The sequence below is a fragment of the Octodon degus genome, unplaced genomic scaffold (assembly GCF_000260255.1).
Source record: "Octodon degus isolate 3935 unplaced genomic scaffold, OctDeg1.0 scaffold00007, whole genome shotgun sequence".
Taxonomy (NCBI): Eukaryota; Metazoa; Chordata; class Mammalia; order Rodentia; family Octodontidae; genus Octodon; species Octodon degus.
This window is the reverse complement of record NW_004524583.1, coordinates 15117249-15140012: the sequence shown is the minus strand read 5'-3', so window position 1 is coordinate 15140012 and position 22764 is coordinate 15117249. Positions and strand designations below refer to the sequence as shown.

Below are 22764 nucleotides of genomic sequence, written 5' to 3'. Positions count from 1 at the left end.
AGTATCACCCAAACTATGTGCTGGCATCATTTTTAACATAAACAGTATTGTCTAGCCAAGTATGGTGGTCCATTCCCAGAATCCCAGCACTCTTGAAAGCCAAAGCAGGAGGGCCAGAAGCTCAAACTCAGTGTGGATGACTTAGCAAGACCTATCTCAAAATAGAAAATTTTATGTGCCAGCCCTGCCGCTGGGGCACACTGAGATGGCATATGAGACTGGGCATGGTGGCGCACGCCTGTAATCCCAGCGCTCTGGAGGCTGAAAAACAGGAAGGATCACTACAAGTCTGACCTGTGTGGTGAGACCTTAGAGACCCTGTACTAAAAAAATAAATAAATAAATAAATTTTAAAAGTGTGGGAATATAGCTCAAAGAGGGAGGGAGGGATGGGGAGAAGAAAAGAAAGGAAGGGATGAAAGGAAGAAATTGCCTAGAAAAGTGATGATACTTTATCAAATTTCTAAGGTAACAGAGCTAGAAACTGAGCTAGGTAATAGATTGTCTATGATAAGCTTTTTAAAATAATAATAAAGCTGACTAAAAATTGGTGTGCTTTTTATTATCACCATGCACTGGCAATCCTAAACAATGTCAGTAATAAGAATATACCTGTCCCGTAGATTGTACCACCCTTTCCCACTCGGTATGCTGCTCATGCCAGGCAGTGTTCAGATGAGCAGCAAGCAAGACTAATTCCCTATTCATACACAATTTATTTTCTATCCCATCAATAAATAAATAGTGATAAATGGTATGAAGAAAAATAAAGACACTGTGATAAAGAGTGTCAGTAGAAGAGGTATGTACCATATATTATCTATTGAAACTTACCCAATTCACCTCTTATATGCTGTCCCCCATAGGAATCCGTCTGGAAACCTAAAAATTACATGTACTAGGCTGTGTGGCTGTGGTCTACTTAGATTCTGCCACCTACATCCATTCACATGATGTGAGAAGCTCAAAAGGTAGAAGCATCAGCAGAATAGTGCCGTCAGCTCCATCCTCCTGCTCCACCCACTGCCAGCTTTGCAGATAGTGTCTTCACGCAGTCACACCTTTGGAAATATAATTTTCTCCTTTTGCCCTTCCAACTTTTACAACACATTTATAATGAATTCCCTGCATTAAAAGCTGTGTTTCCCCACTTCCCTCTGGTTGAAATATGTAGAAGAGTTTTTATTTTATTTTCTAGACCTGACTGATGAAGCATCCTGTTACAGACAGGGTAAACAAGAATGAGATGGAATTTTAAGGCATTGCAAGTACATGCCATATGGAACACCTGTGTTCTACACAGGGAGAGCAACAAAAGTTGAATCCCTGTTTATCATGATGCATGAACAGTAGGAGGTCAGTACACCAATAAGCAAAATTAAACATGCTGAATTAGGAGAGGTAAAAGAAGCTAGATCATTTTATCCTAAGAGTCACTTTTGAGGTAAAGCAGTTCGGAACGTAAGAAAACATAGTATGTCTTAGATTTTTAAGAAAACTGTGGCTTTCATATGGCATGGCATGTAGTAGGAACAACAGGAAAAGGTAGGACACTAGTAGAAAGCTATTCAGTGCTATAGTAAAAGATTTGGACCAGAAAGTAATAGTAGAGATGGTGAGAAGTAATAGACCCAGAATATTGTTTAATAGCAAAGCTAACAGGACTTTCTGGGGATTAAAAGTAGGATATAAGAAAATATAACAGTCAAAATAAACTCAGAATTTTTCCCTGAGCCTATCTATGGATATTTGTTCACCAGAAAGGTTAAGTAGTAGAAATCAGGGATTCTAGTCAGGCACAATGGTGCAACGCCTGTAATCCCAGCATATGAGTGACTGAAGAAGAAGGATCACTGTGAATTTGAGGCCAACCTGGACTACAGAGTGAGTTTAAGGCCAGCCTGAGTTGCATAGCAAGACTGTGTCTTTAAAAAAATAAAAGAAGTCCAGGATTCTATTTCAAACATATTAAGTTTAGCAACCTGTTAGAAACTCCACTAGAAATACTAATGAAACAATCTGTATCTCTCTCCCTCTCCCTCTCATCCTCCTCCTCTCCCCCACAACACACACATACATGCAGAATTGTCTCCGTGATGTCTTTGCTGATTCTGATCCATCTTTTTTCATTTTCCTGGTCACTGTCAGTAACAGAGGCCTATATAAACAAGTTTGTTTTGTTTTTGTGGTATCTGGAGATTGAACCCAGGGCTGCATGCATGCCAGGCTTGTGCTCTACTGCTGAGCTACAGCCCCAGCCCAGAAGTTTGAATTTTAGGTATGTAAAGTGTAAGATATTTGTGTGTTATCATCTTTGGGGTCTTCCAAAAGCAATCACTCTTAACAAAAACGGAGGTTTTTAAAACCTTGCTCCCACTAATAAAAGAAGGAAAGAAATCGAAAGACCATTCTAGCCTCATGATTAAACCAAATCAAAGAAATTAATCCTTATTTTATGAAAAAGGAAATTGACACTCAAAAACAACTTACCCAGCGTCATGTATCTTGTATAGCGGTATGGACTGGTTTCCCAACTATGTCTTTTGGCTAGTGTAAAAATGACTTTTTTACACTATGTCACAATGCTTCCCAATTAAATTTATTTTCTCCAACTTTTCAATGACAGCCTCTGAAACCTATCCAATTAGATAGTCCATTACTTTCTTCTAACTATTCTTTTTGCCTAGATTAAAGGCCCCGGCTCACTGTATTGAAGTTTCCCTCACTACTACTTACTTTAAATCCTTTAATCTGTTCTTTTGATTATATGCTAATGCCCAAACTAAATTATTCCATCCTCTATTTTCTCCATTTTGTTCCTAAGCAGAAAAGCATTACTAGAGAAATTCATAGAATTGCAGGTACCTATCCAACTATAAATTTCTACCACGTAATGTCAACCTGAAACATAAAGTTGCTCAGTGATTCTCTTGTAAATGTCTTATCGATTCCCTAACACAGTCCTCCAGTGGGCAAGAGTCATGTGTGTCATACCTTCTTTAAACATCAGGAGCAGGCCTACTTTCCCGTAAGGTAGTCTTCTTACCACCCTAATTTTTTTTAAAGTTTTAAAAATGTGTTCAAAGGCTAGCCAAATAGCTCAGCGGATTAAAGCATCTGCAAGCAGGTGCAGGGGCCTGGGGTTCAAGCCCCAGGCCTGTCGGGGTTTGCTGAGATGGCAGTTGAGACTGGGCATGGTGACATGTGCCTGTAATCCCAGCTCTTGGGAGTCTGTAAACAGGCAGATCACTGTGAGTCTGATCTAGCAGTGAGACCCTGAACACCCTGTAGACCCTTCCCTAAAGTATAGAAGGAAAAAAATAATAAATAAAAATTTGTTCAGAATAACCTAGATAAGGACTGCCTCATCATCCCTACCCTCTACCTCAAAATTCAGATATCTTTAGTTGTTCCAACCCAAAAGGAAAAAATACTACATGAACCCATTTTGTTTACCCTTTCTTGAATTTTTTATTTCTAAATCATTTTCTTTATTCTTGATGTCTTTGTTTTCTATCTAGGAGTTCCTTCTACTTCTTTGACAGAATATACAAAGATTACTATTATCATAAGAAAATCTTTATCTAAACACCCTGTTCATACTTGAGTTACATTATTCCCTTTCTAGTCACTAATAGATTTGTCAAAAAAGAAGCGTATACCATTTCCTTCCTACTTGTCCACTTTTTCTTAAAACAAAAATATGATTAGTACCTTGTTACTGGAGAACAGAACTGCTTCTATGTGTGTACTAATAACTTCCTAACCTGAAAATTCCCCTCTGATAGTCATCTTTATTAATGTATTTGTATTTTTCAATGTAAGTTACATTCCTTACCCACCACTTTGAAACTGTCTCTTTTTGTGGCTCTATTCTCCCTTGATGCCCTACTGTTTTTCTTTCTATTGTTGTTTATTCTTCTACTGTGACCTCACTAGAGTATTTCCCAGGATAGCCTTGTCTGTTGAGTCCTCCATACTCTGAATCCTCCATAGAGTTTTCCTCTATACAAATAATGTCTTATATTTGTTGTCCCAATTCTGACCTCTCTTGTAAATTCAAGCCTCCATTTTCAACTTCTGTTGGATAGCTTCCTTTGGATACTGATATTCCCCCATTCTCTAATCTCATTCACTATGCTTCCCTCTTTCCTGCATTGCCCCACTCTGTAACAATATTACTGTTCTTAAAACTTATTTTTATTATTTTAGTAACCTTTTAAATTAAAAAATATATATAGTAGTAAAATTCACAATCTTAATCATTTTTAAACATAAATTCTCCGATGTTAAGTATAGTCACATTTTTGTACAACCACTTACCAGAAGTCTTTTCATCTTACCTAACAGAAATTTTGCCCATTTGCAATTTTCCAATGCTTTCTCACACCAGCCTCTGGAAACTGCCCTCCTCCCTTCTGTCTCTAGATATCTCATATAGGTGGGATTATATAGTATTTGTCTTTTTGTAATTGGCATCTTTCACTAAGCATAATGCCCTAAAGGTTAATCTGTATTGCAGAGTGTGTCAAAATTTCCTTTTTAGTGATAATGATCCACTGTAGTGTATATCATATCTTGTTTACCTATTCTGTTGATAAACTTTGAGTAGCTTCTAACTTTGTCATTTGTGAATAATACTAAACACTACAAATATCTCTTTAAAATCTTGCTTTTAATTCTTTTAATATATTCTCATCTATCTTAATATAAAGAAATTAGATTGTAGGTAACAGTTTGATTATAGGAAACTAGAAAACATAAGCTTTCATAAATTTACTTATTACATATTCAATCTGTACTCTGTACCAAATATCATTTGATTTTCTGGGAATATAGTAGCAAATAAAAAGACAACCATCTCTGGCCTCATGAAACACACTCTAGTAAAACGCACAAATGAGAAAGAAGCCACCTAAAGTTTTGCTATGTAGTCCCCAGTCTTATTTCTATGCCCACATAAATACATACTTACTGTTAAGAGTGGCAGTGCTATAAATATTATTTGATGATCTGTATTTTTCACTAAAATACCACATTATGAATATTTTTCAGTGTCCATAATATATATCTGTAAGCCATCTTTGACAGCTGCATTACAATTCTATTGGATATGTTTCACATAATCAACTTATTAGGCACTTAGTTTGTTTGCCATTGTTCACCAGTGAAACAAATGCTATGATGAACATTCAGTCTATTTGCATGTTTTTATTAAACTCATAGAATTGCTAGGTTAAAAGGTATCCCTTCTCTATGTTAAAGCTTTGGATTATGTTTTCCACAATTGCTTCCAAAAATATACTGATTAACCTTCCCTTAATTACTGCAAAGTGCTATTTTTCCATACTCTTACCACAGTAGTTATTGTTTTTTTAATTTTTCATGACCCACTTCCAGTTCTTCATTCATTAATTTAACAAAATAGTTGACATCCCTAGTCATTACCATCCTATGCCATTTAATCAGATTTTCGTGTCTACACATATCTCTTCTCATTACAAGCCAGTCACTTGAACATATTATGCATCCTCAAACCCAGTTGTAAGGACCGAGGAGATAGCTCAGTAGAATAAGTGCTTGCCTGGCTAACACAAGGTTCTGAGTTCAATCCCCAGTACTGCACAAAAAAAAAAAAACTACAAACCCAGTTGTAGATATTTCTTATTACCTGAGACCCTTTAATACACTCACCACAGTTTTTCTCTTCCTATTTTAAATAGCTAGATAGGCTTTGTTTCAATTAGTCACTCTGTATTTACCATATAATTTCTTGTACTGACTTCATGTGTACATCTTTGGGAAGAGTAGTGTTTTTATGATACTGGTGACTGAACCTAGGGACTTTGCACTGAATTTCCATTCCCCATTTTGTGAGACAGGGTCTAAGTTACTAAGTTGCCCAGGTTAGGCTCAAACTTACAACCCTCTTGCCACAGCCTCCCAGAATTCTAGAATTATAGGCCAGTACCACTAGGCCTGGCTTGCACATCTTTATGAATATTTTATTTTTTATGTATTTAGTACAGGGTCTCACTACACAGATTGGACTCATAGTGAGTCTCCTGTTTTCAGCCTCCCAAGTGCTGGGAACTACAGGTGCGTGCCACCACACCCAGTCTCATTCACCATTTCAATGTGCCCCGTGGGCAGGGCCAGCATGGCAGGCCAGAGATCGAACCCAGGTGGCGCTGTAGTCTGCTGAACTATCTGACCAGCCCTATCATCGAATATTTTAAAAAGAGAGAAAATCATGCATAAAATCACCATACTATAGCTGAAACATATTAGCACTTGATTTATTTCTTTCCATTTTTGCCCTGGGGGCATAAATTTATATTGTTATTATATAGCTGTCATCATAATATAAATATAATTGTTCCTTTAAAAATTTAACATTATGTGGGCATGATGGCACACAACTCCAATCCCAGCACTCAGGAGTCTGAAGCAAGAGAACCAGTGCAAGTTCAAGGCCAGCCTGGCTACGTGTCTGAACTGCATTGCAAGACTCTGTCTCAAAAAAAAAAAAAAGAAAAATGCCACATGGCATTCTGCCCCGGAGACCTGGGTGCACCATGCCATCCCCAAAACTGGGCGTGGTAGTACACACCTGTTATCCCAGAGGTGGGGAGGCTGAGACAGGAGGATCACTACAAGTGTGAACTGTATAGTGAGACCCTGTGTTAAGGAAAAAAAGGGGGGGAGGTTTGAGGCAGAAGGATCACTGCGTGTCTGAGACTATCCTAGGGACTACAAGAATGTGTATAGGCCCAGCCTGAACTGCATAGTAAGACCCTGTTTCAAAAAAAAAAAAAGTTATATGAACTGCACAGCATTCTATGAGTGTGTGTTCTCCTATTCCCATGCTATGCATCTTTGTACTCATGAAAGGGGGCATTAAAGCTTTAAAATCACCAGAGAGGTAGCCTCGTTGCTGTCATTGAAAAGAGAACCAAAGGTGTAGGGTACAGTCTATAGAAAACTTTTTTGGTTCCTTTCCACTCAACTACCCAACACCACTGCCATCCCACTCTGTTGCTTCAAGGAGATCTGATTTTTCTCTCCTACTCTTCCTCAACCTGCTAACCCTTCATTCAACTCTCTAATTTTCCTTCTAGTGCTGGAAGAACTGACCAATAAACTTACTGGAATGTACTCATTTCCCACTTTGGGCCCACCACAATTTATAATATATTTTCCTGTGTTTAAGCGCAATGGTGCCCCAGAATAAGTTTCTGCTGCATTATTAACAGCACTAATTTATAGTTTATAAATATTTTAACACATAATGCCCGCTATCCTATATACTATATGTACATATGTATATCTGGTTATCTATCAACTCCACATCTATATATTTATGAATTACCATCTATATGTTATATTTATGGATATATAGGTAGACTCCATATATTACAAAACTGAAAAGTAGATGTTTTATTTTATTTTTAAGTAATTGTGAAATTCAGGAGGTTGTGCTAAAGATTGAATTTAGGGCATTTATGCATGCTAAGCAAATACTCTACCATTGAGCAAAACCCCTAATACCTATATATTTCTATTTATGATGAGTAATCTCAGGTATGGAGTTTAAGTTTTATATTAAATTAATATTTTACATTAAATTGTCTCTCATAAGATAGAATTATTTCAATTATTTCATACTTATATTTCTTATTTCTTTTATTGTAAATGTTCTTGAAGATGATGATAAAAGAATATTCTATCACTTGTACCAAACCATAGTGACATGTTTTTGCATAGTGCTTCTATTCTAGGCATTGAAGAGTACCTAATTAGTATTATTTCATGTATCTTTACTACACCCCTCTGTGATATGTAGATAGTAAATGTTACTATGGCTTCATAATTACAGCAGTAACTATTCCATAATGTACACCCTAGAAGTAACCATGTACTTCAAATACTATTGCATTTGCAGTGCAAAGGATCAGAGTGTCAGGATGCCAACATGAGACAAGCTACCAGCACTAGGTGTAACACAAATCCTTTTCTGGCCAGACCTAGTGGTGCACACCTATAATCCTGGCACTCAGGAGGCTGAGGCAGGAGGAGTGCTGAAAATTTGAGGCCAGCCTGAACTACATAATTAAACCTTTTCTCCAATAAAAATTCACAAAAAATCTGTAAGAGATACACTCAAAAGGTACTATAGATAAATCAATATGGAACTCTACAAAACATTCAAGTAATCCACAAGAAGGCAAGAAAATGAAAATAGAAACAAAAAAAGAACTAAATGAAAAATAATAAAATGGCAGGCATGAGTCCTAATATATCAATAATTACATTAAATATAAATGACCAATTTTATAATAGGCACAAACTATGAATACCAATTAAAAAGCACACAGTATTTCTACATGCAACAACCTGGGTTAATCTCAGGAGTATCATACTCAGTGAAAAAAGGCAATCTTAAGAGGTTACATCCTATAGGATTCCATGTATGAAACATTTTCCAAATGACAAAATTACAAAAATAAAAACATATTACTGGTTCCCAGGGCTTTGTGGGGGGCAGGGGCAAAGAGTGGCATGACAATAACTTTAGCATGAAGGATACTTTGTAAAAATTGGATAGCTTCAATCTTGATTGAAGGTACAAATATGCACATGTGGGAAAGTAGCAAAGACTTATACATGTGTGTTACATAAATATCAGTTTCCTACTTTTGGTACTACTCCATAGGTATATATAATGGTACCATTGGGAGGAACAAGGAATAGAGGACCTCTCTAGGGTTTTTACAACTTCTATAATATAATTAATCTATAATTATTTTAAAATAAAAGATTTCATTTGACCCTGCTATTTGTCCTGTAGGTACCTTCCTGAAAGAATTAAAGGTATCATATTACAGTGATACATGTATACCCATGTTTATAGCAGCACAATTTATAATAGTTAAATCTTGGAAATAGCCTATATGCCTATCAACAGATGAATGGATTAAAAAAATTGGAATTTATGCACTAAGAAGCACTGCTCTACATAAAGAAAGATAAACTTGAGTACTGGTAGGTAAATGAATGTACCTCAAGACCATAATACTAAGTCAAATAAATCACATACAATCATTTAAATATTACATAGTTTTTGTTATGTGAAAAACCCACATTATAAAAATAAATAAATAAAAGGCATTAGAAAACAGGGAAATCTTTTTCAAATAAGAAGGCAAACCACAGATGGAAAGAGGGAAGAAGGGAAAGGAATCTTAAAAAAGGAATTGAAGAACAAAATGGAAATAGAGCTTTTTCAAATGAGAAAAAGCAAGAGTTGGAAGGAGCAGGGAAGCATGGAAGGGAAAGAAGACCAAAACAAGAAGTAAGATGTGTTGTGTTCGTGTGCAGCTCCCCAGGATAATTCCATCCTTGTGTGTGCACTACAAACATGTACTAATACAAACTAAATTGAAGAAGTTGAAAAATAAAAGGCTTTTTTAAAAATACATATATAAGAATTAGAGAAAGTAGGGGGTTTTTATGTTTTTGTTTATTTGGTACAGGATCTCACTACACAGCTTGGACTGGTAGTGATCCTCCTGTCTTAGCCTCCCCAAACTGGGATTACAGGCGTGTGCCACCATACCCAGTTTCAGTGGCTGGCACAGTGCACCCAGGGTTCCAGGACGGGACACGATGCATGTAGTACTGGGGATGGAACATGTGTCTTTGTCCTTGCCAGGCAGGCACTTAGACTGCCGAGCTATCTCCCAGGCCCAGTGATAATTTTTAAGTACTAGGTAATACAAAATTTCCAGAAAAGACTAGTTGTATAAGATAAAATTTGTAATGACAGCTTTCTTAAAAAGAAAGAGTCATTACTCTGAATAACTACTGTGACTATAACAATATGCAGAACCAGGCATGGTGGCTCATGCCTGTAATCCCAACACAAGGGATGCTGAGGCAAAAGAATTATTGCACATTCCAGACCAGCCTGGGCTGCAAAGTGAGCTCATGGCCGTCCTGCACTCCATAGTGAGACCCAGTCTCAAAAAGACAGAAAAAAAAAAAAAAAAAAACAGAAAACACAATGTATTGGTTATTGTTACTGCCCTACTAACCTGTATTAAACTATTTTATTGTTTTTTTTTTTTTTTTTTTTTTGGTTCACAACTTTAAAAAGTGAGTCTTGAGTCTTTGGTATAGTATTTAAATAGTATGAAATATCGCCATGAATTGGCAAACAGATAACACTGAATTAAACTGAGGAGGAAAAAAAAAAGAATAAAGTCAGTATTTGAGAAAAATGTTAGTATCTTTGTACACTTGTTAAAACCCCTATACAAAGATCCCCACAGAAATTATTTTAAAGTGCATCTTAAATTTATAGAAAAAGTGCCTCCTTGAGAAAGTCTCAGTAGTGTTTTGAAAAGGGCTAGATAATTACGTGTAAGGTATCAAGTATACTAGTTAGTATTGGATGTGACATGGTGAAAGATAGGGCTTCGCGGTAATTTGTAATCCAGGCAAGTCCCTGAAACAATTAGTAATCTTTGGAACATGTGATACTATTAAATTGTTCATGCTCGTATCTTAGAAAATGTGACCTAAAGAGTTTAAGCCAACATGTCATAACTTGGCATAATTTGTTTTACAAAGCATAGTGTAGTTTTGCAACTTGTACATTCAGTATAATTTTCAGTTCCCCAATTTTTAATGCCTTTCAGCCTAAGTGAAACCATTATCTTTTGAAGACGTCAGTCTAGATTTGTACTGCTTTTTGTCAGACCATGATTGTATATTAGGTATTGTATAATTGTTTTTAATTTGTACATGCACTATGTCTTCATAGTTATGATAGCTTTTAATTATATAGCTTAACCAAAGATAAAGTTGCAGCAGTTTAAGACTAGAGATTATAGGGACAGACAAGTAGCTCAGCAGATTAAAGCACTGCAAACAGGGGCCATGGTTCAATCCCCAGGCCCGCCGTGCTGCCCCTCCACCCGGGGCACACTAAGACAGCAGTTGAGATTGGGTGTGGTGGCATGCGCCTGTAATCCCAGCTCTTAGGAGGCTGTAAAGAGGTGGTTCACTTTGAGTCCAAACTAGTAGTGAGATCCTGAACACCCTGTAGACCCTTCCCTAAAAATACAAAAAAAAAAAAAAGACTAGAGATTATACATTTGACCACTGCCATACAAACAGTAAAGCATGATTGTTGTCAAAGTTTGAATGGTACCTCAAAGGCATGATTCAGGATTTCCAAATCTGGACATGAAAATATGTTAAATATTTTAGTATCCTTCCTCTTTATAAGTGGAAAAGAGAATATTTTTGTGTTACATAGTAGCCATCCCGGAAGCTCAACTATAACTAAAATATGAAAGACATCCTAATAGTTTTATATTCTCAATTTGGGAGAGATAAAATCAAGATAAGTTGTCTGAGGAGGCAAGATAGTAATGTTATAAGTAAACACAAAAAATATTTATAGGGGTAGGGCCTATAACCTAATGGTGCTTACCTAACATGCACACGTGCTGAATTAATCCGCAGCACCACTATAAAAACATTTCTTAAGAGTAATTTGTGCCATCATTCAATTTAGATGAACACAGTTTTACTATTTTCTAACAAAACCAATAAAGGAATCTAAGAGATTCAAATTAAGATTTTTGTATGAAAAATAAACCTAACACTTGCAAAACTAGAATGTTGTTCTAATATAATTTTCTAATATTGTGGAAAAATTATGAAGAAAACACAAAACCAAAAACTATTAAACTGAAAGTATTAAATCATTCTAATTTGTCCAGTGTCATCCTAATAGAAATAATATATGAATTTTTTTCTAATACAATTTGGAAACCTATATTTAGAAACCAAAATTTTAAGACTCCTTAATTATGTCCAAAAACTCTGAATGTTCCTCTTTCTTTTTCATCTGGATAATGCTTGGTAACCAGGTAACTAAGGCAGTTAGCCAAACTTTCAGTTAAACTTTCTTTTTGTCAGTATATAACTAAAGGGATAAGATTATGCCCCACCAGAATTTGTAATCTGATTTTTTTTCTCCCTTTTGATGTTAGAGCTGTTTATCTGATTCTTCTGCATACTCTATAGTATATAGCCTTGTAATTTCCACTTAATTCTATTATTGTTCTTCAAAAATACTTAACTTGTAAATCTACACATTCATTTAAACAGCTGTTATTTAAAATGTCAGTTTTATAAATAATCTATTTTCTGTTATTTCTGAAATTGTTTGCAGCAAAATAATAACATGAATGACAAAGAAAATACCCTAATGTGTATTTTTCACCCTGCTGTGGAAAAAGTATTATATGACTGCAAAGTTTTTCTAAACCAACTTGTTTAATAAAGTTAAAGAACTGTAAGCCTTGGCCTTTATAAAATTTGAATAATTTTGTTAATTAAGATCAGAAAACTACTCATAGTATATCAAATGTATTTGTGATTCTAGATGTACAGGTCTTCCAAAATGTAAAACAGATTGCTCATTGTGATAAGACTTTCTCTCAGATTCAGACCTCTGCCTTTAACAAAAAAAATAAAAAATAAAAAGATCAGAAAACTAATTCCTACTAGTTTTACAATAGCAGTTTCCCAAGCACTTACAGTAAAGATGGGATTGCAGTATCACACAGCAGCCAGTTAAATTAGTACAGTTTTTAAGGAAAACCTCCAGGTGACACTAAATAAGATGGTCAGAGTTTTCTCCAGGCTACTGTAACAGGACAGCTGGATCCAGAGCTCTACTTTTCCAACACAAAGCCAAAAGTCTGGTCATACATCACTAATGAGGCAAGAGAAAATGAAAGGGGCTTGCAGTTACTGTTAGGAAAGCTGATACATGTGACTCTGGGTATTGCCCATGAGAACAGCCTAGGCATCCAGAATGTGCAGATTTGTCTTCAACCTAAAATAATATTTCACATTTACTCACTTCAAAGAAGTATTTTTGGAATTGGGGTAGAGCTTAGTGGTAGAACAGTTTGGATTTGTTAGGCCCTAGGTTTGATTCCAGAGTGCCACAAGAAAATAAATAAGTACTTTTTAAACTTTTATAATATTTCTGAAATCAAAATATATCTTAAATTTAATATATAAGTTAAAATTAAATTTTAGAATTATATGTGTTAAACACCCTCTTGCTTATTTTCAAAATCTGTGATTGTTCACAGTGTAAACTAATTATATGTACTAGTATCTACAAGTAACAATGGGAAATCAGAAATTAAGTGTTCTTTAAACATCAATATCATAAAGAAGAAAAGATAATCACTTTTGTTATATATTTATCGCATAAACTGAGTGTTCTTTATCTCATTGTTCCTAACTACCTTGGAAGGTAGTTATTATAACTGATTTTATAAGTGAGAAAACTAAGATAGCTTAAGCAACTTGATTTTAATCTTCTCAATACAGAGCTATATATATACAGAGCTATATATATACAGAGCTACTATATACTCTGATGACCACATTAGAATAACCTAACAAAATAAGCCTCTTTTGATTTTCTTCATGAACAAACAGTAGATATTTAATCTCTAATGGTAAATTCAACTCAGAGTAATGGAATTATAGGTATGTGCAGCTAAGTAGTTTATATTTGTTAGTCTCAGAAGAAAAGACATCTCTTTCAGAGTTTTAATATCTTTAATATCTTTAATACTGATTCCACTTGAGAAAAGAGATCACAAATCTTGGGGGGGGGATAAAATTCCTTCATACTTGAGACATACAGTGTCAACAAAGTCTCCAGCACATATTCTCATTGAAAGTTAAACTTGAAGATAATATTGGGAAGAAAAAAAGATCATTATTTTATTTGATTGGACCAGTAACTATTACAAGAAAGGCCCAGTATCTTCAGCGCATTATCATCAAATTGTGCTGTTCAATCACAGTTGAAATGTCTACATTTTTAAAAACTCTATAGAAACATTTTCTCATCTCTTACTTCCAATATTTATACAGATTCACTGAGCATATACATTCTACATGCCAGAAACTATTATAGGTGCTAGAAGTGCTATTAGCACACCTGTCTTTTTTTTTCCATTAGAAATAGGCAACATTACCTAAGAAAATAATTAGTGATGGTTTTTTGGCTTTGTAGCTGCTAAATCCTGAAGATGACCTCTTACCAGGAAAGATTCGAGACAGCAATCGTTCAACCCTCCTAGCAACAATTCAGGAACATGGTTACCCCACAATCAACTTGGGAATTGTGGGAGACAAGTAAGTATTATGTTTTACTTTGAAAAGTTGTTGTTGTACAATTATGAAATTGTAGAGTACTAAGTGGCATTGCTGCTAAAGAAACAAACTTAACATCACCATTTTCACTGATCATTTTCTTCCCAAGCCAAAAAGTCATAGAAGTACCTATACCCTTTAGGAACAGACATTTTTCTGGAATGCATATTACAACAGAAAGGTATTTGACTTTGTTACCGGTATGTTACATTTGCAAGGATCTTTTTTCCTGGTTTTCTTAGGAACTAATGGCAACAGTATTATTCCTATTTATAATTTTGTTTCAAAAAAGACATGAATGAGAATGGACGCCTGATATGCGATCCTATGACCATGCAACAATAGAAATGAGAACCAAGCCAGGGAGCACAAGCATATGCTGGCAAACCAAGCTTTGGAGACAGGGAGAAAATCAGGAGAGGGAAAGAAAAATCAAGCTACACTCTTTTTTTTTTTTTTTGGTGGAACCGGGGATTGAACTCAGACCCTTGCACTTTGCCAGGCAAGTGCTTATTCTACTGAGCCATCTCCCTGGCCCAAAATTTTATTTATTTATTTACTTTATTTGGCAGAACTGGGTATTGAACTCAGACCCTTGCACTTACCAGGCAAGTGCTTATTCTCCTGGGCCATCTCCCTGGCCTTTTTTTTTTTTTTTTTTTTTTTCAGGCTAGACTCAACAAAGAAAGGGACAGCTTTTTTTGAATTATGGGAGAGGATTTAAGGTCTGGTTGATCATTACCTCAATTCTGATTCTGTAAGGTGGCTCCAGAGGAGTCATTTTTAGAGGTCATTCTGGTTCCTGTGAAGTGATTCCTTTTGCTTGGGGAGATGAGGGAGGGGATGACTCAGTTTTTGTCATGAGCCAATTGCTCCCATTTAGGAGCATGTTTTCATTATAAAACGGTTTGCCCATGAAGCCCTGCTATTCCTGGAATCCAGAGTAACTGCAGGTTTAGGGCAATGAGTAGAGACTTCTAAGTATCACACCAGGGGTTCTACTGTGAAAGCTCTCAACTGAATGTTCTGAAAGTCTTGAAAATATCTTAGTTAATTCTTGGTATCCCATCATGAAGAGTGAAAAAGATAGGTTAGTGCTTATCTTATTTACTTTTCTCTTTGCTGAGACAAACTACTCAATACCCAAAATTAAAGGAGAAAAGATTTATTGTAGTTCATAGTTTTTATGGGCTCCAGTTCATAGTTGGTTGGCTCCAGGGCAGGGTGGTATGACAGAGGGGTATCTCATCACAGAGGAGAAACAGTTCATGGTGGACTGAAGACAGCAAAGCGGTGAAGTAGCAAAGTAGTAGCAGGGCTGCCTTCTTTCTGTCCCTTTATATATACCCAGGCTACCTGCCTTTTGGGTGGTGTCATCCACCCCAGGGTAGGCCTTCTTATTTTCCATACCCAGAATTATGCCAAACCAATCAGTGGACTAATTTAGTAATCACACACCTTTAATCCCAGCATCCCACATCCTAGATCCATCCATCTCTGAATAGGCCTATGTAGGACTACGTAAGGATTTGGGGGAACATCTAGACACAAGCCATAACAGAATTAAGGCCTCATCTGTCTTTCCATCCTTTCTGCATACCATTCTGTTTACTGGATGAGAAGTCAGGGCTAAGGCATAAGGTTTCTTCATTTTTGTTCTTATGGTGGTCCCTGGCGCAGTATCTGAAAGTTACTTAATTTAATATGCTAATATTAAATTTTGTGGGTTCCACACTGTTGATTCTTGATGAATATTTCCTGATAATTAATGTGGATGTTGTTTTATTCCAAAATGTAAGAAATTCAGAGAAATGTATCAGTCTTTTGTGTATGCCTTTTTATTTGATGGCAGTACCTTGTAACAGAGAGGGAATAGTTTGATTTTTTTTTAAGTAATTGATGCAAACAAAAGTTTTCTCAGTTCTGTGTTGAAGAGGTCAAGACTGAATGGTTTAGAATGCAGAGGTGGAGTGTGAAATGAAAGAATTTATAACTATTGTAGTGGAAATCTGTACCAGAAGTTTAGCAAAAAAAGCAAGATAAATTTACTCCACTACCTGTTGATATTCTGTGTGGGTTACCTCCCTCTTCATTTTTTTTCAGTGTGGACATTTGCTAATGAAAGCAAATGTTGCTATACAGAAATCTCTCTAGGGGAAATAGTTCAATATATCAGCATTCAAAAAGGGTTTTTTTTCAGCATTCACAAAGCCTTTACTAAAATATGACAGATAAAGGTACTGACAGTCCTCTTCTCATTTAAGAATGCTTACATCTAGCTTTAAATTTTGTATGATTCTACTTCTTGTTCTTACCACTTACCATAATTTTGAAAATTAATGTAAATTATTGTAATACGCTGTAACTATTTAGATTGAATTGAACTAAAATTTCCCTTTCTTACTGTACCTTTTATTTAAAAGAAGAGTAATTTAATAATACAGGTTGTGATTCTTAGGGGGTTTTTCCTTTAAAAAGATAAATTTGACTTCATTCCTGTAATCCCAGCACTGCGCTCAGGAGGCTGAGGCAGGAGGTTCACCAAGAGATAGAGGTCAGGGTGGGATATATAGTGAGCTCAAACCCGGCCTGAACTGCATAGCAAGACCCTATCTCAAAGAAAAATAAAAATTAATTAATCAATTAAAAGTTACAAAATCCAAAAATAAAATAAGTTTTGGAACCCAGAACAACTCCACTCAGAGATACTAAGTAACTTGTCCAGCACTATACAACTATTCAGTGTCAGAAATAGGGACATAATTTAAACTTCTTTGGACTAAAAATCTGTAGTTCCCTGCTGTCATTACAGAGATGATATAGGAAAAATATATTCCCAAACTGTTAGATGTCAAATGTCTGTTATTGTTTTCTCATTGCTGGGACAAAATGCCCAACACCCAAAATGAAGGAAGAAAAGGTTTATTTAGCTCATAGTCAGTGGAGGTTTCAGTCTATACTGAACTGGCTCCAAGGCAGAGTGGCACATAGCAGAGGGAAGTAGTTCATGGGGGCAGAAAACAGCAAAACAGCAAGAGCAAATGGGAGGAGTAGTGGCAGCAATGATGACAGAGACAACAAGTCTGTCTCCCTTTATGTTTCATTCAGGCTATCCACCCCTGGCTGTGTGTAGTGCTCACGCCCATAAACCCAGCAGCACTCACACCCATAAGTATAGATCATGATCCAGTGGCTCATGAATTAGTCACAAACTCTAGAAGTCTACCACATGACCGTGTGAGGCTTTGGGGGGATAACTAGACACAAACCATAACTTCAAATGTGCTGATTCATGATCTTACAACATCAAGAAGCATTTTTTTGTTTTGGTTTGGTTTGGGTTTTTTTGTGGCTGGTGCAGCATGTGGTGCTAAGGATCAAACAGCAGTCCCTGCACTTGCCTAAGCTTGCCTAAGCAGGCGCTTTAGACTGCTAAGCATCTCACCAGCCATCAAGCAATTATTGGAAACAAGGAGAAGCATCTCACTCCTGGATTTCCAAGGAGGGTCCTGAGTATGTGGCCACTAAGCCCCTCTATCTGATGTCACTTAAAGGTAAGCAGGCTGCAGAACTCAGGCCCTCTAACCCAATTCTTTCATACAGTGTTTGCAGTAAGTGGGGATCTTAGAAAGAAACTTATTATTTTGTATTACAGTTTCCTTGGAACTGAGGAACTTAGTAGGAGGTAGCTTACCTCTCTTTAAGAGAAAGGAGGCCAGCCAAATAGCTCAGCGGATTAAAGCACTTGCTTAGGCAGACACAGGGCCCAGGAGTTTGATCCCCTGCATGCCATGCCAGCCCCGACCCTGGGGCGCGCTGAGGCAGCAATTGAGACTGAGTGTGGTAGTGCATGCCTGAAATCCCAGCACTTGGGAGGCTGTAAACAGGAGGATCATTACAAGTCCTGTCTACACAGTGAGACCCTGTACACCCTGTCCTAAAATACAAAAACAACAGCAACAACAACAACAATAATAATAATAATAATAATAATAATAATAATAATAAAAGAGAGAAAGGGGCTAATTCCATGTTGCCTAAGGAAGTTCATTCTTGGTCCAAAGTCCTAGTTCACTACTCTTATTTAAATTCCTGTTAGTATGGCTGATTATCCAACTCTGTCTCAGACTCTTCCTCTACTTAGCTGCTTCACTCATAAGCTAACTAAATAAATTATTTTCTACAGTATCCTTAACTGCCATTAAAGGAGAATGGACAAATACTGAATGAAACTACTACTTGCTAAAGGGGTACATTTGGGAAAGATGACAGTCAAGAACTTTCTCCAGAGAGGTAACCTAAGGGACCTTTGATAGGTATCATGCTGAAGTCTAGCACTTAGGGACTTTCTTCAGAAGACTGATCTAGTGGACTCCAGTAAAAGGAATTTGGCACATTCATTACTGGCTCCATCTGCATGACCATTTGGAGTTTGACAGCTTCTAGGCAAGAAAAAACAAATTTTACTGAAAGACTAAGAATGTATGCCCAAACATAAGAATCATAATGGAAAGACAAACTGGGGAAGGAACCATGTCTAGACACTATTTTTAAGGAATTGGAATGCTGTCTGTTCATGTAGTCTGTCTATAAATCTGATATTTCTTTTACTGTTTCAAGTTTTTTTTTACCTGATGTGAATTATTTATCTAAAGATAATAAGTTTTGTCTATCAGTGCACAAGTCCCTCCAATTTCAGTTGTAAGAAGAGGGAGAGTCTGTAATTTTGAAGGGCAGTTTTAGCTAAGGAATGTGGATGTTCTTGCTGAGTTTCTATAGCTGCCACTGTGACATTTTAGCTTCAATGAACCATAGAAGTTGTCAGCTACAGGTGTAGCTGGAGATTGCTATCAGGGAACAATACAGTAATTGGATCCCCCCTTTTTTATATTTACTACATTTTACTATTATTTTTATGCCTTTTTCTTTTTTTTTTTTTTTTTCAGAACCAGGGATTGAACTTAGGCCCTTGCTCTTGCTAGGGAAGCACTTATTCTGCTGGGCTATCTCCCCAGCCCCTTCTTTATACTTTTTTACTAGGTGTTTAAGACCAAGCTAAACTGAGACCTATGTTAATCAAAATTAACCTCTCTGTATATATGTGTGTGTCATACATTTGTCATATATGTCATATGTAGCAGTTAAGGCTTCTCACAGGTTATCTTTGGGACCATGTACAGAGTCACTTAGCTCCTCCATCAATATCAACTGCCAGAATGGATCATGGTCTTGCTTGTCCATGTGACTTCCCATGGAAACACAAGAGGCATTGCTTTCTTTGGTGATCCTCATTTTTAGCACACTGTACATGAGTTAACACCTATCTTCTGAGGCCTAACAATCTGCTTGATTAGGAGTTGGGTGACTTGGTAGGGTTGTAGGAGCTTGTAGAGTGGTCTCTTCATGTCCTGGGTCTTGTTGACTTTGGAGGGCCAGAGTCCAAATACTATCTTCATATCCTAGTTATCTTTCTTAGCTTTGGTCTCCAAATTTAAGTTATTAAACACTGAAGAGAGCAGTCATACAAGTTTTGCAGTGGGAGCAGTTAGGTTTAACTATCATAATCTTACCTGTATATCAGGCACCTTTAAATATGTAGTACGACCAGAGAACTGTTGTCATTATCAATCAACATTGTCTTAGAAGTCAAATTTCTTTGGAATGTTAACAAATAAAATTATGAAGTTTTATGGAGAAAATTTGAAATAAAGGGCAATATAGTATTTTAGCATGACAATCATGATATTATATTAGAACCATTAGGTTTTGCTATTGTTTCTGAAATACATTTACCTAACCATAAACAGACTATTGAAAACATTTTATAGGTTAACATTTAAATATTTGTAACTCTTAAAGCTTACTTTTTAGTAACTAAAAGCCTAACTCAAGAAGCTATTTTAGTAAAACATACAAACTATTAATTTTGTAAATTCAACCAAGAACATCTTAATATCTTTTTTAAACCCATATCATTTTAGACATAGAAACCTTAACCTTTTAATTATAGTCAATTTAAATGTATTATAGTAGGGGCTGGGAAGATGGCTCAGTAGAATAAACATTTGCCTGGCAAGTGCAAGGGCCTGAGTTCAATCCCTGATTCCACCAAAATAAATAAATAAATAAATGTATTATAGTAATAGTTTATTTCATAGTGTCTCTTAGATTGTGCCACCATAGGACATGAAAAAAAAAAACAGAAAATTCCCATCACTAGAACCACAGAGAGGAGTTTTATCCAGCAGTACCAAGCTTGAGGGGTCCACACTTAGTTATCTTAGCAATTACTTTTGATGACTCATCATAACAATTAACTTTCCATATTATCTTTGACCAAAGAAAACCCTTAACTGTGACAATGTCTAGCAGCTATGTCCACTCTCTGTTCATAGCTACAAACATTCATAATACAAGATTCTTTTGTATCTGTGAAGTGTTGCATCTCAAATGTTGTAAGTCAGGGAATTACTGTAAACCATTATTTTAGAAGATCATTGAACTGATGTGTATCACATGGGCCAATGATGGAGGAAGACTGGAAATAAGGAAAACAGTGCAGTGTATTTATTCACTGTTCAGTCAGTCACCAGTAAATATTAATTATGTGCTTACCTGAATCACCTGGAGATCTCATTGAATAAGTTCACTATGATTAAGTGAATCTGAGGCAGCTGAAATTCTGTATTTCCAACAGGCTCCCAGTTGGCAACAAGCTGCTAGCCCAGAAAATAGCAAGGATATAGTGAAATCAGTCTTATACATACTATGAATTTTAAGTCAACCACTATTGAAGGCATAAAGTTGAAATAGATATAGATCATCAAAGAATTAAATATTAAACCAGAAACACTTAAGCTACTGGAAGAGAAAGAGTTAAAACTCTTGGAGTCATAGGTGTAGACAAGGATTTTCTGAATAAAACCCTAGTTGCACAGGAAATGATCCTGAGAATCAACTAAAGGGATCAAATTTAAAAAGCTTCAGAACAGGAAAAAAAAAAAAGTGTAAAGACAAACTACAGAATGGTAAAAATGTTTTGCCAACAATCTCTCAGACAGGGGATTCTATCTACATTGTATAGCAAATTGAAAGAAAGTAGACCCCCCCCAAAAAAAAAGACCCAATTGAAAAATTGGCAAAGTGAAATGAATACAAACTTTATAGAAGTACAAATGGCTAATACATGAAGAAATGTCAACATTGCTGGTCATCAAAGAAATGAAAATTAAAACAAGACTAAGGGCTGGGGAGATAGCTCAGTAGAATAAGCGCCTGCCTGGCAAGCACAACACTCTGAGTTCAATCCCCAGTACTGGAAAAAAAAAAAAAAAACAAGACTGAGATTCCATCTTATTCCAGAAAGAATGGCTATCATCAAGAAATGAAATAATAACAAATTCTGGAGAGACTGCAGAAAAGGAACCCTTCTGCAATGTTTGTGGGACTGTAACTAGGACAACCACTATGGAAATCAGTGTGGAGTTTCCTCAAAACACTGAAACCAGAAATTTCATTTGGCCTGACTATATACCCTGTAGGTGCCTTCCTAAAAAAATTAAAGACAGTGATATATGTATACCCATATTTGTAGTCCCATAATTCATAATACCTAAAACTTCTAGTATGTCTATCAGCAAACAAATGGATAAAGAAAATGTAATACTTACACACAGTGGAACACTGCTCTACCAAGAAAAAAAGGTAAATTTGAGTCACTTGTAGGAAAATGGATGCATCTTGAGATGAGTGTTAAGCAAAATGTATCAGATACACAAGCTTAATTATCACATGATTTCTTTTATATGTGAAATCCAAAGTAAAAGTGAACCAAATAAAGCATAGATAATAGAAAGGAGGCAGATAGATATTTCACTCAGGGGAAAGAGATAGATGGATGGATGAGGGAGAGTAGAAATAGGGGATAATAAAAGGGAATTGGGCTGTACTGCACACATGAACTAACTCCACACAAGAACTGTAAACATTTTCTTCTTCAAACAAGTACAAAACAAAGAAAAATGCTGCCTGTCATTCTGGTCTTCTGAAGATGGGCTGCTTGTCATGACATGCCAGTTGCTGCCATGCTGTCTCTCGGATAGATGATTGTTCAAAAAGAAGGGGGTGGTGAATGAAGGCAGGAGACAAGAAAAGAAATGTTGCGGTACTGTCCTGCTACAAGGTTGTATATGATTAGATTTCTGGACTTATGTGTAAACATAAAAATTATGTAATTCTTTATGCCTCTTTTCAAAATATATTTTAATTTTTTAAATGTTTTTTCATCATATTCTGTAGTGACTTAAAGTTCAACATTTCAATACTTAATGAAAAATACCTGTTCCATGTTATGCCTAAGATGTTTGATATTCAGACAGTGAGGTTAAGCTCAACAGCCTAGGTTGTATGGTAATATCAATAAGCTTCTCTTCTGGAGGGTTAACAACCTAAGTTTGCAGACCAAAATTAGAGAAAAAGGAGGGCCGCAAGGAAAGCCAA

At 36.1% G+C, this 22764-nt stretch overlaps 1 protein-coding gene across 1 annotated transcript in view; it reads left to right on the top strand.

The window, feature by feature from the left end:
• The window catches only part of Gphn (gephyrin), an 837950-nt gene that overhangs the window by 735534 nt on the left and 79652 nt on the right, over positions 1–22764 (top strand). The window contains exon 17 of the mRNA XM_023701464.1: positions 14126–14247. Coding sequence (XP_023557232.1) covers positions 14126–14247 — 122 coding nt within the window. The remainder of the gene's footprint in view (positions 1–14125; positions 14248–22764) is intronic.